General features: G+C 38.3%; 2 protein-coding genes across 3 annotated transcripts in view; one reads left to right on the top strand and one right to left on the bottom strand.

Moving 5' to 3' along the window:
• Nucleotides 1-656: 656 nt before the first annotated feature.
• On the top strand, nucleotides 657-10,141 carry abhd14b (abhydrolase domain containing 14B). Its single transcript, XM_046845556.1, has 3 exons — nucleotides 657-1,154; nucleotides 3,645-3,886; nucleotides 9,168-10,141. Exons 1-3 carry the CDS (start codon nucleotides 941-943, stop codon nucleotides 9,348-9,350), a joined length of 639 nt encoding a protein of 212 aa, XP_046701512.1. The 5' UTR covers nucleotides 657-940; the 3' UTR covers nucleotides 9,351-10,141.
• cacna2d2a (calcium channel, voltage-dependent, alpha 2/delta subunit 2a) overlaps nucleotides 10,077-15,131 on the bottom strand; it is a 223,636-nt gene continuing 218,581 nt past the window's right edge. For both annotated transcript variants that reach the window (XM_046845532.1, XM_046845542.1), the window contains 3 exons: nucleotides 14,934-15,043; nucleotides 14,070-14,152; nucleotides 10,077-13,798 (listed from right to left, as the gene is read on the bottom strand). In XM_046845532.1, coding sequence (XP_046701488.1) covers nucleotides 13,676-13,798; nucleotides 14,070-14,152; nucleotides 14,934-15,043 — 316 coding nt within the window. In that variant the 3' untranslated portion in view covers nucleotides 10,077-13,675. The remainder of the gene's footprint in view (nucleotides 13,799-14,069; nucleotides 14,153-14,933; nucleotides 15,044-15,131) is intronic.

The raw sequence follows: 15,131 nt of genomic DNA, 5'->3' as shown, positions 1-15,131 counted from the left end.
TTTGTATATACTTGTATATATACATTGTATTACATTTTTATTACATTCTATCCACAACATTTTTTTGCATTCTGTGTAATAAGAAAAACACAAAAAAAACCGTGTGTGTGTGTGTGTGTGTGTGTGTGTGTGTGTGTGTGTGTGTGTGTATATATATATATATATATATATATATATATATATATATATATATATATATATATATATTCTTATATGAGCATTTCATTTTAATTATTTATACAATTTAATATTAAATGTTCCTGCACATCATACATTTAGATGGAGAGTTGACTGGAGTTACACACCACAGTGCACTAAATGTAATTTGTGTATTCAATTTAATGTAGTGACGAACAGAATGTTTTTCTGATATATACAGTATGAAAAGGAAAAGCATACTTAAAAATAATATAAAACGTCATTCCTGTCCACCACTGAGACGCCTACAGAAGAATTAGAATAATAGACTGTCAATATTGTACGTACATGACCTGTATTTTAGGATTATATGGTGATAAACACATGAGTTAGTCACATTTGTCCGTGGGGGGACGCTAACTTTTGCACTATTTACACGTATCAGTGATTATATTTGCCAAGCTGTTGTTCTCCTATGAACCACTAGAGTCCGCTCTTTGCGCATTTTCCATTATTATTTTCTGCGGCTCTTCCGGGTATCGGCTGCTGCTAAGGTCGCCTCCTTTTATTTTCTTGCAGAACTTTCAAAAGTTTGTCAGCATTTAAATGAAAACAATTTAATATTAAGACTAAGTTTACAATACAATAAGCAGTCATTGATGTAGCAGGAGGAATTAGTTTTGCCTTGGCATTCATTAGGGAATGAATGAGCTGGTCTGAAAGTGAACTTTGCACTGTGTTTACTGTTGATCCAACGCTGCTGCGGGACAGCTCCAGGATTGATACATAGAGGACGACCAGGATGTCGGCAGTTGTAATAACAGAAGGTAGAGTGAATGTGGGAATGTGCAGCCAGCCGCTGTTTTATCGCCAGGCTCTTCCCTCGGACAGAGAGGCAAAGCTTTGTGTTTTACTTCTGCACGGGATCCGCTTTTCCTCCCAAAACTGGCTCACTATCGGCACTCTCAACGCCCTGGCTGAGGCCGGATACCGCGCCTTGGCTATAGACCTCCCAGGTAATGTTCTGGTGATATTCTTCATCACCAACATCTTGGAAATCGTCTGCAGTGACAACATGTTACAGTTTTTCTCAGTTGCTTTGGAGCGTTTCTCAGATCAGAAATGAAATTCTCAATACTCCTAGTTCAACCTCCACATCTTTTAGTCACTTGTGCTCATCATAAAAACATTTCTTTTTTTTTTTTTTTTTTTACTGTTATTTAATCGATTGTGTACAATAATCTGCTGTTTCCTACATCAGTTGTTTGTCATGTTGAGCAAAATATAAAATATACAAAATATATATACTGGTTTCACGTTCTTCCCTTTTCGGCTTCTCCCACTAGGGGTCGCCACAGCGGATCATACTTCTCCATACCTTCCATACCTCCATAACTTCTCTTTCACCCCAACTACCTGCATGTCTTCCCTCATCACAGCCATAAACCTCCTCCTTGGCCTTCCTCTTTTCCTCCTTCCTAGTGGCTCCATCCTCAGCATTCTCCTACCGATATAACCCATGTCCCTCCTCTGCACATATCCAAACCATCTCAATCTCGCCTCCCTCACCTCTATAGTCTAAACCCCCAAAACATCTCGGCATCAGCTCATTGCATAAAATTATATGCAAAATGGTTAATCCAGTTGTCATCATCTGTTATCTAAAATTTCTATTCAACTTTTTTTTTGTAAATGTGTCTTGAATTGATGAAGGTGAGTGTATGGCATCATCAGATGATTTTGTTTGTGAACAATGACAAAGGGAATTTTCATACTGATGGGAATGACATGTTCATTGACACAAATACTTATTTTTAAAAGATGAACTATAGATTTTGAGAAAAGTACAGGCTTTTGCAAGAAATCCAATGTTTTGTGCTCTTTGTACAAATTGTTTTGAGAAATGCGCTTACTCGTTTGCAAATATTAAGGATGATTTGAGAAATGCTCCAAAAGCTGAGAAAAACTGAAATACCCACTTGAGAAAAATAAGACTACTACTACTACTACTACTACTACTAATAGAAATAATAAGAATCTATCTAGATGAGGTTATACACTAGTTTGTGTGTTATTGTATTCATCATGATTATTTGCAGGCCACAATACAAACTCGGGTGCATAAAAGAAGGTCGATTTTTATTTTTTTTTAATGTATCACCAAATTCACCAAATGTAGCAACAAAATCTAAAAATTGGAAAATCTCGCTTGTGATAAGCTGAATGGCAAGTAGCCACCTACTGTAAATTGCAAGAACTCCTGAGCCTTCACACAGAGGAGATAAGGGACCCACTGGTTTTGTTGCAAGCACGTCAAAGCTGAAAGAATTGGGACTGAACTATTACTTGTGTAACTGGATCTTTGACTTTTTGATGACCCCAAGTGGTCAGAATTGGGAATAACTACTCCTCCACTCTGACTCTTGAGTACCGGTGCTCCACATGGTTGTGTCTTGAGTCCCCTCCTATACTCCCTGTTCTCACAAGACTGTGTTGCCCAGCACAGTTCTAACATCATATTTAACTAGATCACAAGGCCCTACAGATAGTTGTAAGAACAGTGTAACTTATTATTGGCAATAAACTCCCAGCCTGAGGAAGAATAAAACAAAATCGCTGCTGATCCCAGAACCTAAGTATTCATTCCCGAACCAACAGGCTAAAGAATATTTTTTCCCCTTTGACTATCAGAATGATCAACAAACTGTAATACAGTCTAACTGCAGACCACAACTGTTCCATTTCATACATATTTGCACTGTTTAACACACTGGGACTGCACAGTTCTTTCTTAGTACTATTGCACCTTACTTGCACAAAAACTTATTTCCGTATTTTTTGCACACTAAACATATACATTCTCCTTGTCATCCTCTGTTTTCCATTTTTTATTATTTTATTTCTTTATTTATTTTTCCAAGAATACCTTGCTAATATGTCATATAGGTAAACAATCACATAATTCATTTTATTTATATATATATATATATATATATATATATATATATATATATATATACTTCTGCACACACTTGTAAATAATTATAACTTTCCTATGCCTCATTATTACTGTTTATATTCAATATTGCTGTAGTTTTTCTGGAGCCTCACTTAAGAATTTCATTGTACAAACTTGTTACTGCTACATATGACACATAAAACTGGAAACTAGTGACAATAGGGATTTGTGATTTGTGGTGGAAAGCTCTTAGCTGTTATGCATCAGGTGCACACATAGTGCTATATAGTGATGTTACATAGGGACCACCTCACTCCTTCTCTGGAAGGCCAGGATGACAGCCCCTAACCCCAGACAGGCAGGACTTTTAAATTAGTTTACGAAAGGGAAATGTATCCCCGTTGTGTAAAATGCAGAATTTGCTATCTTGTTCTTTTGCCTATGTTCAGTTTTAATAAATGGCATATTATGAGCACAAACCGTGACATGTTTTCCGGGTACGTTTCATGCTGTATTATTTTTGTCTCGTATTTTTCTGCTCACGTAGGCCTGGGTGAGTCAAAAGCTGCAGAAGCTCCTGCAGCAGTGGGTGAGCCGGCTCCTGCAGAGTTTCTGAAGCAAGTGTGCGATGGCTTGAACACTGGGCCTGTAGTGGTGATCAGCCCGTCTCTCAGTGGCATGTATTCGCTGCCCTTTCTCTTCCAGCACCCTGAGCGGTTGAAAGCTTATATTCCTGTAGCTCCAATCTGCACGGACAAGTTCAAGGTTGAACAGTACAAGGCTGTGCAGGTAAGTTATATGTGTGAGTGTGTGAGTGTGTGTGTGTGAGTGAGTGAGTGAAGGAATACAGTACCTATATTTTTATTTTGATAAACATCTTAAACTTGAATTGACCTGGTACTGGACACCAAATATTGATAAAGAAAAAAAAAAAATTATATTAACTTATAGAAAAATCTGACAGATTTGTTTTCAAAATACCATATGAGTTTAATCTTTCTGCATGTAAAGTGTTAAGCTTTTTTTTGTATTGTTTTCTAACAGCATGCCATCACATAAAGATAATTTACCATCAGTGTAACGTGGAAATGCAACTGCTTTAATTTGTTTCAGAGAAATTTCAACTACATAACTAGTGGAGTGTTCCCATTAACGCTATTTCCCTTAACAAGTAAACAGCAAACTACCAATCATCTCTCTTTTATCATTCAACAGCTACCACTCGGGGAGTTGATTCTTGCTTTGAGTTTGATGTATCTCTAATGCAGGACACCATTGCTATATTAAAATAATAAACATAATTGCTGGCCCAGTGGGTACAAAAATCCTATTGGCAACTAGTAATGTAAAAAAAAAAAAACTTTGAAAGACTTACAACTGGTGCTTCTCAAGTCTTAAGTTAAGACCTTGAAAACAGAAAGATAAACAACCTTCTTACCCACCAGGCAGATGTAATTATACAGCGTCTCACAGACGTCCTGTGCCTTAGTGACTGGCACTTTAGTTAGTTGAGTCAGTGTGAGGTGCCAACAGAAAAGTGTAAACTCATTTGTGTGTGAACAGACAGTGTAACCAGTGTGTAACCAGTGTGTTGACAGCCACAGTGTGGCCTAATAGAAAATTTTTCTGCATTTGTTAATGTTACTGATGTGCAGTTTTTGTTTATTACCCATCAGACTATAGCTGCAGCCCCATATAGTGATTGTGAGACACCAAGTTACACACCTTTGAAAGTCACACACAAGACCAGATCTAACATGTTAGTCATGCTTTGTACAGGGAGTGCAGAATTATTAGGCAAATGAGTATTTTGACCACATCATCCTCGTTATGCATGTTGTCTTACTCCAAGCTGTATAGGCTGGAAAGCCTACTACCAATTAAGCATATTAGGTGATGTGCATCTCTGTAATGAGAAGGGGTGTGGTCTAATGACATCAACACCCTATATCAGGTGTGCATAATTATTAGGCAACTTCCTTTCCTTTGGCAAAATGGGTCAAAAGAAGGACTTGACAGGCTCAGAAAAGCCAAAAATAGTGAGATATATTGCAGAGGATGCAGCAGTCTTAAAATAGCCAAGCTTCTGAGCGTGATCATCGAACAATCAAGCGTTTCATTCAAAATAGTCGACAGGGTCGCAAGAAGCGTGTGGAAAAACCAAGGCGCAAAATAACTGCCCGTGAACTGAGAAAAGTCAAGCGTGCAGCTGCCAAGATGCCACTTGCCACCAGTTTGGCCATATTTCAGAGCTGCAACATCACTGGGTGCCCAAAAGCACAAGGTGTGCAATACTCAGAGACATGGCCAAGGTAAGAAAGGCAGAAAGTCGACCACCACTGAACAAGACACACAAGCTGAAAGCGTCAAGACTGGGCCAAGAAATATCTCAAGACTGATTTTCTAAGGTTTTATGGACTGATGAAATGAGAGTGAGTCTTGATGGGCCAGATGGATGGGCCCGTGGCTGGATTGGTAAAGGGCAGAGAGCTCCAGTCCGACTCAGGCGCCAGCAAGGTGGAGGTGGAGTACTGGTTTGGGCTGGTATCATCAAAGATGAGCTTGTGGGGCCTTTTCGGGTTGAGGATGGAGTCAAGCTGAACTCCCAGTCCTACTGCCAGTTTCTGGAAGACACCTTCTTCAAGCAGTGGTACAGGAAGAAGTCTGCATCCTTCAAGAAAAACATGATTTTCATGCAGGACAATGCTCCATCACACACATCCAAGTACTCCACAGCGTGGCTGGCAAGAAAGGGTATAAAGAAGAAAATCTAATGATATGGCCTCCTTGTTCACCTGATCTGAACCCCATTGAGAACCTGTGGTCCATCATCAAATGTGCGATTTACAAGGAGGAAAACAGTACACCTCTCTGAACAGTGTCTGGGAGGCTGTGGTTGCTGCTGCACGCAATGTTGATGGTGAACAGATCAAAACACTGACAGAATCCATGGATGGCAGGCTTTTGAGTGTCCTTGCAAAGAAAGGTGGCTATATTGGTCACTGATTTGTTTTGTTTGGTTTTGAATGTCAGAAATGTATATTTGTGAATGTTGAGATGTTATATTGGTTTCACTGGTAAAATAAATAATTGAAATGGGTATGAATTTGTTTTTTGTTAAGTTGCCTAATAATTATGCACAGTAATAGTCACCTGCACACACAGATATCCCCCTAAAATAGCTAAAACTAAAAACTACTTCCAAAAATATTCAGCTTTGATATTAATGAGTTTTTTGTGTTCATTGAGAACATGGTTGTTGTTCAAATTAAATCCTCAAATAAAATTAATCCTCAAAAATACAACTTGCCTAATAATTCTGCACTCCCTGTATATGTACCAGGTCTATGCATGCAAATATTCTCACTGTTGTAATACTTAGACATGAGTAATGGGATAAATGTGTCAAAACTTCATTGACTGTGGTTCCAAAGTTGGAACTATTATAACTATAAGTGTAACTATGGTCAGACAAGTGGGCAAACTGCATTTGTTATTGTTCAGGTAGTGTGAGTACTTAAGTTTGGGAACGGTGTGGCAAAACCTCGAGTTCCTGCAAAAGGTATTGCTGCCGTGTCCTAAAATAGAAAGTGCCACTTTCTTTACTGCGTCCAACGGGTTCTCAAGGCCTGTGTTTAAATGACTGCCATCGTGAGACTCCTCCATTTGTGAATGTGGTGTAGTACTTGTGCGGCTCTGTGCTTTTTGCGTTTATCGCATTCATTCGATTTACTTCATTTCCTTTAGGGTTACTGTGGTTTAAGGGACTTATTTCTTCTATCTTGGAGAAATAGGACCAGCTAAGTATATTAGAAAATATCACAGAGAGGTATAAACAAAAATAACTGCAAGGGAGGAGGGGAACATTTATGAAATGTTCTTGGGAAATGTGAGGATTGGTCAGAATTAGTTTGAAGGGAGAATTCTATTCCTTTGTGAAAACAATTACAAGAACTTGCTTTATTTTTGCATTATTTAGTGCTTTTATCAAATTTGTGATTGCACGTTTTTTAATTAAAAAAACAAACAAAAAAAAACTATGGTATTTGCAATATTTCCGACACCTTTCTGTTGCTGTCAGATGACGTAAGCCTTCAAGATATTATACAAACCCTTAAACGATGACATTGATATGCCCCCTGGCTCTGGAAGAAACCATCCCAGTGGTCCTAATAGGTAGAGTGGAATTACTGCATTTTCAGGGTTGCCAAATGAACAAAAAGATAATATGCAAAAACATATCCATAAGATAAAATGTGAAATTCACTCATTCTTATGATCATAAAGGCATCACCTGAAATTTGCAGAAGCACCACTACAATAACAAGCACTTAAAAAAGTGATTTCAAGCTGGACCAGTAATTCCCTCATCAGATAATATGGCTTATTATGGTATAAGATTAAATAATAATAGTATATGTATACCCAGGATTTATAAAAAGACTCAGTTTTGAATATCATCATGTATGTGATAAACACATTCTGTCATAATGTTTATGGGTTTAATAGATTTTATATATACAGTGAGGAAAATAAGTATTTGAACACCCTGCTATTTTGCAAGTTCTCCCACGTAGAAATCATGGAGGGGTCTGAAATTGTCATCGTAGGTGCATGTCCACTGTGTCCAGTATTTGAACACCTGAGAAAGTCAATGTTAATATTTGGTACAGTAGCCTTTGTTTGCAATTACAGAGGTCAAACGTTTCCTGTAGTTTTTCACCAGGTTTGCACACACTGCAGGAGGGATTTTGGCCCACTCCTCCACACAGATCTTCTCTAGATCAGTCAGGTTTCTGGCCTGTCGCTGAGAAACACGGAGTTTGAGCTTCCTCCAAAGATTCTCTATTGGGTTTAGGTCTGGAGACTGGCTAGGCCATGCCAGAACCTTGATATGCTTCTTACAGAGCCACTCCTTGGTTATCCTGGCTGTGTGCTTCGGGTCATTGTCATGTTGAAAGACCCAGCCTCCACCCATCTTCAATGCTCTAACTGAGGGAAGGAGGTTGTTCCCCAAAATCTCGCAATACATGGCCCCGGTCATCCTCTCCTAAATACAGTGCAGTCGCCCTGTCCCATGTGCAGAAAAACACCCCCAAAGCCTGATGCTACCACCCCCATGCTTCACAGTAGGGATGGTGTTCTTGGGATGGTACTCATCATTCTTCTTCCTCCAAAAACGTTTAGTGGAATTATGACCCAAAAGTTCTATTTTGGTCTCATCTGACCACATGACTTTCTCCCATGACTCCTCTGGACCATCCAAATGGTCATTGGCAAACTTAAGACGTGCCTGGACATGTGCTGGTTTAAGCAGGGGAACCCTCCGTGCCATGGATGATTTCAAACCATGACGTCTTAGTGTATTACCAACAGTAACCTTGAAAAAACGGTGGTCCCAGCTCTTTTCAGGTCATTGACCAGCTCCTCCCGTGTAGTTCTGGGCTGATTTCTCACCTTCCTTAGGATCATTGAGACCCCAAGAGGTGAGATCTTGCATGAAGCCCCAGTCCGAGGGAGATTGACAGTCATGTTTAGCTTCTTCAATTTTCTAATGATTACAATTTTGTCTCTAGTGTCTTTGGACAGCTCTTTGGTCTTGGCCATGTTAGTAGTTGGATTCTTACTGATTGTATGGGGTGGACAGGTGTCTTTATGCAGCTAACGACCTCAAACAGGTGCATCTAATTTAGGATAATAAACGTAGTGGAGGTGGACATTTTAGGGCAGACTAACAGGTCTTCGAGGGTCAGAATTTTAGCTGATAGACAGGTGTTCGAATACTTATTTGCAGCTGTATCATACAAATAAATAGTTTAAACAACATATATTGTGATTTCTGGATTTTTTTTTTTTAGATTATGTCTCTCACAGTGGACATGCACCTACGATGACAATTTCAGACCCCTCTATGATTTCTAAGTGGGAGAACTTGGCAAATAGCAGGGTGTTCAAATATTTATTTTTCTCGCTCTATATATATATATATATATATATATATATATATATATATAAAGTATTTCTGTGTTGTAATGTTTGTGCATGACAATTTTCCTCTCTTTCTTTACAGGTCCCCACACTGATCGTGTATGGGGATCAGGACACTCAATTAGGGGAGGTGTCACTGAACAACCTAAAGAATCTGCCCAATCACAAGGTGGTGGTAATGCATGGGGCCGGGCATCCGTGTTACCTTGACGACCCAGTGACTTGGCATAAAGCTGTTCTTGAGTTTCTACACAGTCTCGTGTAATCAAAAGCTCTTCAAGCCACACCAGTTTTTGATGTAGGATTACTACACAGCGATTACATTCGATTTGCATTAACGACAATAAAGTATGATTTATTTCATCTCAATGTAGTTTTCAACCGTTCCCACTTTGATAGCTAGTTTTTCTTGTCTCCTTTCCAGCTGTCAATATCAGTTAATTAACAAATCCCGGTTAAAAGAACACGATTTTACATGTACATTTATTGCATTCGGCAGACGCCCTTATCCAGAGCGACTTACAACTGAGCAGGGGCGGGTTAAGGGCCTTGCTCAAGGGCCCAGCAGCGGCAGCTCGGTGATGGTATGATTTTAACTTGTGACTTTCCGAATCTAAAGTCCAATGCCTTAACCACTGAGCAACCACCTCCCTATTTGGCAGAGGGGAAAAGAATTAAGTCATCCTTTAACTTCCGTGAGGGGAAACTGGCATTGTCAATTAAAATTGAATTAAAATATATTCAGATTATAATACCTATATCACAAGAAATATATTTCATACTACTTAATCTACTTTAATATTTTAATTCAGGCTTTGCATTAAATAAATATAAAAAAGTGAAATATCATTTCGCATGATTAAACGCTCAGCACAACATCGTAAGAACGCATGCAAAATGAAAGAAAGAGAAGCACTACATGTAAACTAATGCAAGGTGAACGTTCGCGTACTGTGATTGCGCGTGGAAAAATAAACACATCACACTGAGCTGAAGTGAAAAATATGAACATTATTTAATAACTGATTCTCTGTAATAAACAATTTGAAAATATTTTACAAGGAGTCACAGACAATATTTTACAAATGTTTCCCTTATCTTTTTTTTTTGTCTTCTGTACAAAAGAATGGAGCAACATAGACCACTGTCCAAAGAGCCAGTTGTGTTCCATACACACACAATCCAACAAACAAACTAAAGAAACTCCCACTGTGATGGCAGACCTCAAATTAATGATTATCAGCAGTACTGTGTTCCTATATTTTATTCATTATTTTTTTTTTTTTAAACCTTACTTAAATTCGGTTTCACCTTTGACGGATTTCTTTTTTTTTTGCTTATTTATTTGTTAGCATTTTTTTTTCACACATTTGTCACAGAGCACCAGACTAAGGACTACAGAGTCACATACACACGTGGCTCTCCCACTGAAGCACACCTACTCCGCTGTCTTTAAAGGAGAGGAGAAAGCTGAGGGAGAAGCCCTGATTAAAAAAAAAAAAAAAAAGACCCATTCAGGGTGGATCATGGGTCAGACATCTCCCCATCCAGATTTCCTCCTCTTTTATCTTCTTTTTTTTTTTTTTTTTTTAAACACTTTTTTTTTTGGCAAAATTTTTTTTAAACCACCGAATAACACAAACCTCTGCTCCAGTGTATGTGGTATAGTGACACAGATGCACACTCACAGTAAAATTTTAGTGTCTAGCCAAAATTTCTTAGTTCTCTTAGGCAGCTTTGACTTTTTTTTTTTTCTTTTTTTAACATTAGGACAAGTGATTTTTTTTTTCTTTTTGAGTTTTTGTCGAACGAATCAAAAGAGGCAAAGGTCGGATGTGATTCACAACAGGACAAAGCATAAGGCATTAACTCTTCTATACTTTTCAGATTATTATGTGTTAACGTACCTGCGCGTGTGCTCATGTATGCAAGTGAGTGGGATTGTTTTAGTGAGAGGAGCGAGTGCTGTGCATCTACTCACGATCTGTTTTGATAGTATATGGATAGTAAAAGGACACACAGCTGTTAAGTGTTATGTATTTATACGCACTCCTTAATGATAATATGCGGATTAATAATTCCTCTTTACACCAAACGCTCCTCATGGAGCTGTAATTGATTAGCACTGATGGTGATGGAAGGCTGATATATTCCAAAGATGAACCAATCCAGGTATTAAAAAAAAAGTAAAGAAAAAAAAAAGTTAGTTCTATGAGTTTATGCTGTTTATGTAATAGTTAATTACATCGCTTATTACACACTGTGAACTTAGTCACAGGTAGGGTAGTTTATGCGTATGCTTGTAGACAAGCACGCACTTTCTTCAGCTGCTGTTGACGCAGAACAACGGATTAAAAGGACAAACAGGCGGAAAGAAAGCAGCCTATATGAGCAGTTTGAAATCTGAAAGACAAAAAGCTTCGTGAACAGACTTAGACACAGACACGTGGAAAATGGGACAGATTACTTTTTCTTTTTTTTTTTTGCTGGCAACAAACTTCGGACGCTTTAATAATCAAATCACTGTTTTTTTTTTCATTCCGACACCTGTTCAAACACATCATAATTTGCTGCATCGCAAGCAGACGACACGTACACGGGTCCAGACACACGCATACACGTACGCAAAGAGCTGTATGACCTCTGAAGGGTCACCGATTCTTCCACCCTACATACAGTCTACAGAATACTCGTATCTTAAAAATAAAAAAGTAAGAAAGAAAAATCAGGAGGAAAGAAAAAAAATACTCAACACTTAAATCCTAAACAGTCACTTATAGAATGGACTCCACAGTGTATTAATCAGTGATCAGGTTAGTTGATGTTCTCTAGAATAATGCTGGCTCGCCCCTCTATTTAAAAAAAATAATAATAATTCTAAAGAAATAAAAACCAGAGCATGATTTAGAGAAAGCGTTTTTTCTTGTCCTAGAATGTACAAATTTGTCATTTTCTATATAAGATACCTTTAAAGATTTTGAGGGTGAAAGTGAACGCCTGCACTGGCAGGATCTCCTCAGCATGACTGCAGGGTTTATTCAGAAAGCTGTGGCAAATAACATACTCCTAATAATAATAATAATAATAATAATAAAAAACCAACAACATTTGCTTATAAGTCAGTGAGGTCTCTGTGTGAGGTGAACTACATGTTGTACATACTGTAGCAGTACAGTCAATAATCAGTCTAAAGGCCAGCATGTAGTGATACCTTTATAAAGTGGAGCATCTACTCTGTAAAGATACAGAAGTGCATCAAGGCACAACAGAGAGAGAGAGAGAGAGAGAGCGATAGATTTAAAAAAAAAAAAAAAGGAGGAAATGAATGGACCCTCACCAGAGATTTCTACATGTTTATGATTTCAATACACAATGATTAAAAACTGATGTGTCTTCGATCCATATTGATGTGCGCTGTAAATGATGAGATGGATTCTGATAAACAAATATTGTTGTAGTCAATAACAGACCGTTAGCCAGGTCGTCCCGTTGACTAAAACATCGGTTGTAAAAATGGCTACCCTGTAAACACACTAGTAAACAGAACGCACATTAATGATGGCAGGGTTCGAGCTGCAATTCCAATTCGGGTCCAAACGCTGGATTATTATTATTTTTTTTTTTTTACTACGGCACTTGAAAGTCCCACGTTTGGTTGAAACCGTAAATCGTCATTCTTTTGTGTATGTATCAGACAAATAGAATGATATGCGTACTAAAGCCCTTATGACTAATGAAAGAACAGCCAAAAAAATAAAAATTAATTAACTAAAATCCAGGCCTACATGACAACTTGTATCCTCCTCCCCTTTTTTTTCTCCTCCACCTAATTTGGCTAGAAAAATAAGACCACACCACAATTCATTTTGGCAAGTATTAGATCTAGTGCATATATAAACAAATCATAAATGATAGTATTATAATTTTTTTTGAATAGGTTACATCTATCATCTTTCCGTTCTCGTTATATCCTAACTTACGGAGGTATTCTTTAAATACTCACAGGTTCTTACTTTTTGTCATTTTTTTTGTTAATTGAACCGAGTTCTGTGATCTTGTTATCGATTGCTAGAAAATGGCAGAAAATTCGAGTCGAAGGATGATGAGGAGAGTGAGGCGGATGGCTTAAACTGTAAAGAAGAACGTCTGTGGAAATGCATTTCCTACACACATCTATAAAGGCAGGTTGGAAAGGGGGTGGGGGGAAGGGATATGGGGCAGTATTCCATTTTCTTCAACTCTACTTCGGTTTCATTAGTTGTTTCTAAATGGATGTTTTGTTTTTTTTTCCTGCCGTGGCTTTTATAATAATGTTTAAATGATTGCGTGTCAACATTTAGACTTCTGCAGCTGCTTCCCCCTTTAGGAAATCTTCGTGCTCCTCAAGGAAAAGCTGCCGATCGACAAGTTCTGCGCCGGTCACTATGCAGCAACCTGTGAAGCAAAGTAGATGATGCAATACGGTGGGCTTCCATATGGGGGGTGGGGCAGCAACAGGAAGTCCCTTTAATACCTATGACTAGAGCAAGGGAAGGAAAGAGGCGAAATGTGAAATTGGGGCGAGGAGAGAAAGATGGGCAGTGAAGGGAGTTAAAGGGAAAAAGGCAAGACATGGGGGCAGGCCATGAGAGAGAGGACGAGGAGCTGGAGGAGGATTAAAGTGTGGATGGAAGGGCGGAAGGAGAATCCTCGCCCACAATCTGTAGTGTTCTCCTGCAAAAAAGTAGAAGTAAAGAGCGTTAAGTCAGCGGTCCCCAAACTTTTATGCGCCACAGACCGGTTTAATGTCAGACAATATTTCCACAGACCGGACTGTTGTGACTATGTAATGCAGGGGTTGTACATTACTTGATATTACTTACATGTATAAAAACTCACTCATTACCTGTATTAACATATATGGACAAAGGTTTGACCATAAGACACCTGATATAATTTATGTATATGTGCATGCCTCTGTTTGGGTATGTTTATATATACGTACTGCAAGGTTGTAATCGAAACAAGTAGAGGGCCCTTTTCTATACCGAGGTGGTGGCAGGTCCAGACATGGATCTTCTGGTTTTACTGAGAAATGCATTAAGGAATTGATGGTTTAGACATGAGTTTATTTTTCAAACGATTCACAAGATGCAAGTGTCCATTATCCTGAATAAAAAGCTTTTTGTATTCTGTCTTTTCAGTAAACTCAGAATTTATTTCCATTTGAATAACAAACCTGACAAAACTTATGAGACAGATATATTAAAAAATGGTTTTGTCAGAAATGTATATAAAAATAAAACAAAACTTTTTGTGCTTTAAAACTATATGACCTCCCCCCAAAATAGTTTTTTTAGTCCATGACCTAGTAAACCAATATCAGGAGGTATTACTTCACCACACTTATGTAAGTCAATATGGATCTGATCATCTGCTACATGCCATAAATATAAACGTTCTGGAATGTTCCCACATTCTGTGGCACGGTAGCGCTGATGTTTCACATCACCAGGATCTCTGGCTTGATCCTACTGTAGCTTGGGATTATATGTGAAGTGTCCTTGTTGATTTTCTTTTGGATTTAGATTTCTCTTCACCTCCCAAAAACAAAATAATGAATTTAGCAACATGCCTCAGGTTTTTACAAGTATACATGCAAAGTGTCATTTGAAGAACAGGTGTCATATTTAAGGGGTATTCCTGTTTAGTGTGCAATGCTAGTCTTTCACTGCACCCAGAACAGAAGTGGTTACTGAAGGTGAAAAAAGTATGTAAAAGAAGTATCGCTCCATCTCATAAACCTCAATTTAAGGTTTACAACAAACACAAAATTTCACCGAACGTCACCAAATCTGTGCAAGGATACGTTCTCTCTCAGCCTGAGACAGTTTCTCTATGTCACATGTGTTGCAGGGCAGCTTCTCAGCCACCACAAACAGCAAGTTGGTGTTGTTTAATCTCTTGGCATGGATCAACCTGCGGAGTACAAGCATTTTAGAAATCTGTTATGACACAAATAACGCTTATTGGCTGGCCTATTTGAACTCATTTATAGGTGGTTATC

Source organism: Silurus meridionalis, chromosome 1 (assembly GCF_014805685.1).
Source record: "Silurus meridionalis isolate SWU-2019-XX chromosome 1, ASM1480568v1, whole genome shotgun sequence".
NCBI classification, from domain to species: Eukaryota; Metazoa; Chordata; class Actinopteri; order Siluriformes; family Siluridae; genus Silurus; species Silurus meridionalis.
This window is presented reverse-complemented; position numbering and strand designations above follow the sequence as displayed.

Coding starts and splice junctions, on each gene's coding strand:
- abhd14b (XM_046845556.1), top strand. CDS start 941: ATGTCGGCAGTTGTAATAACAGAAGGTAGAGTGAATGTGGGAATGTGC. Junction 1,155..3,644: donor CTTGGCTATAGACCTCCCAG/GTAATGTTCTGG, acceptor CTGCTCACGTAG/GCCTGGGTGAGTCAAAAGCT. Junction 3,887..9,167: donor AACAGTACAAGGCTGTGCAG/GTAAGTTATATG, acceptor CTTTCTTTACAG/GTCCCCACACTGATCGTGTA.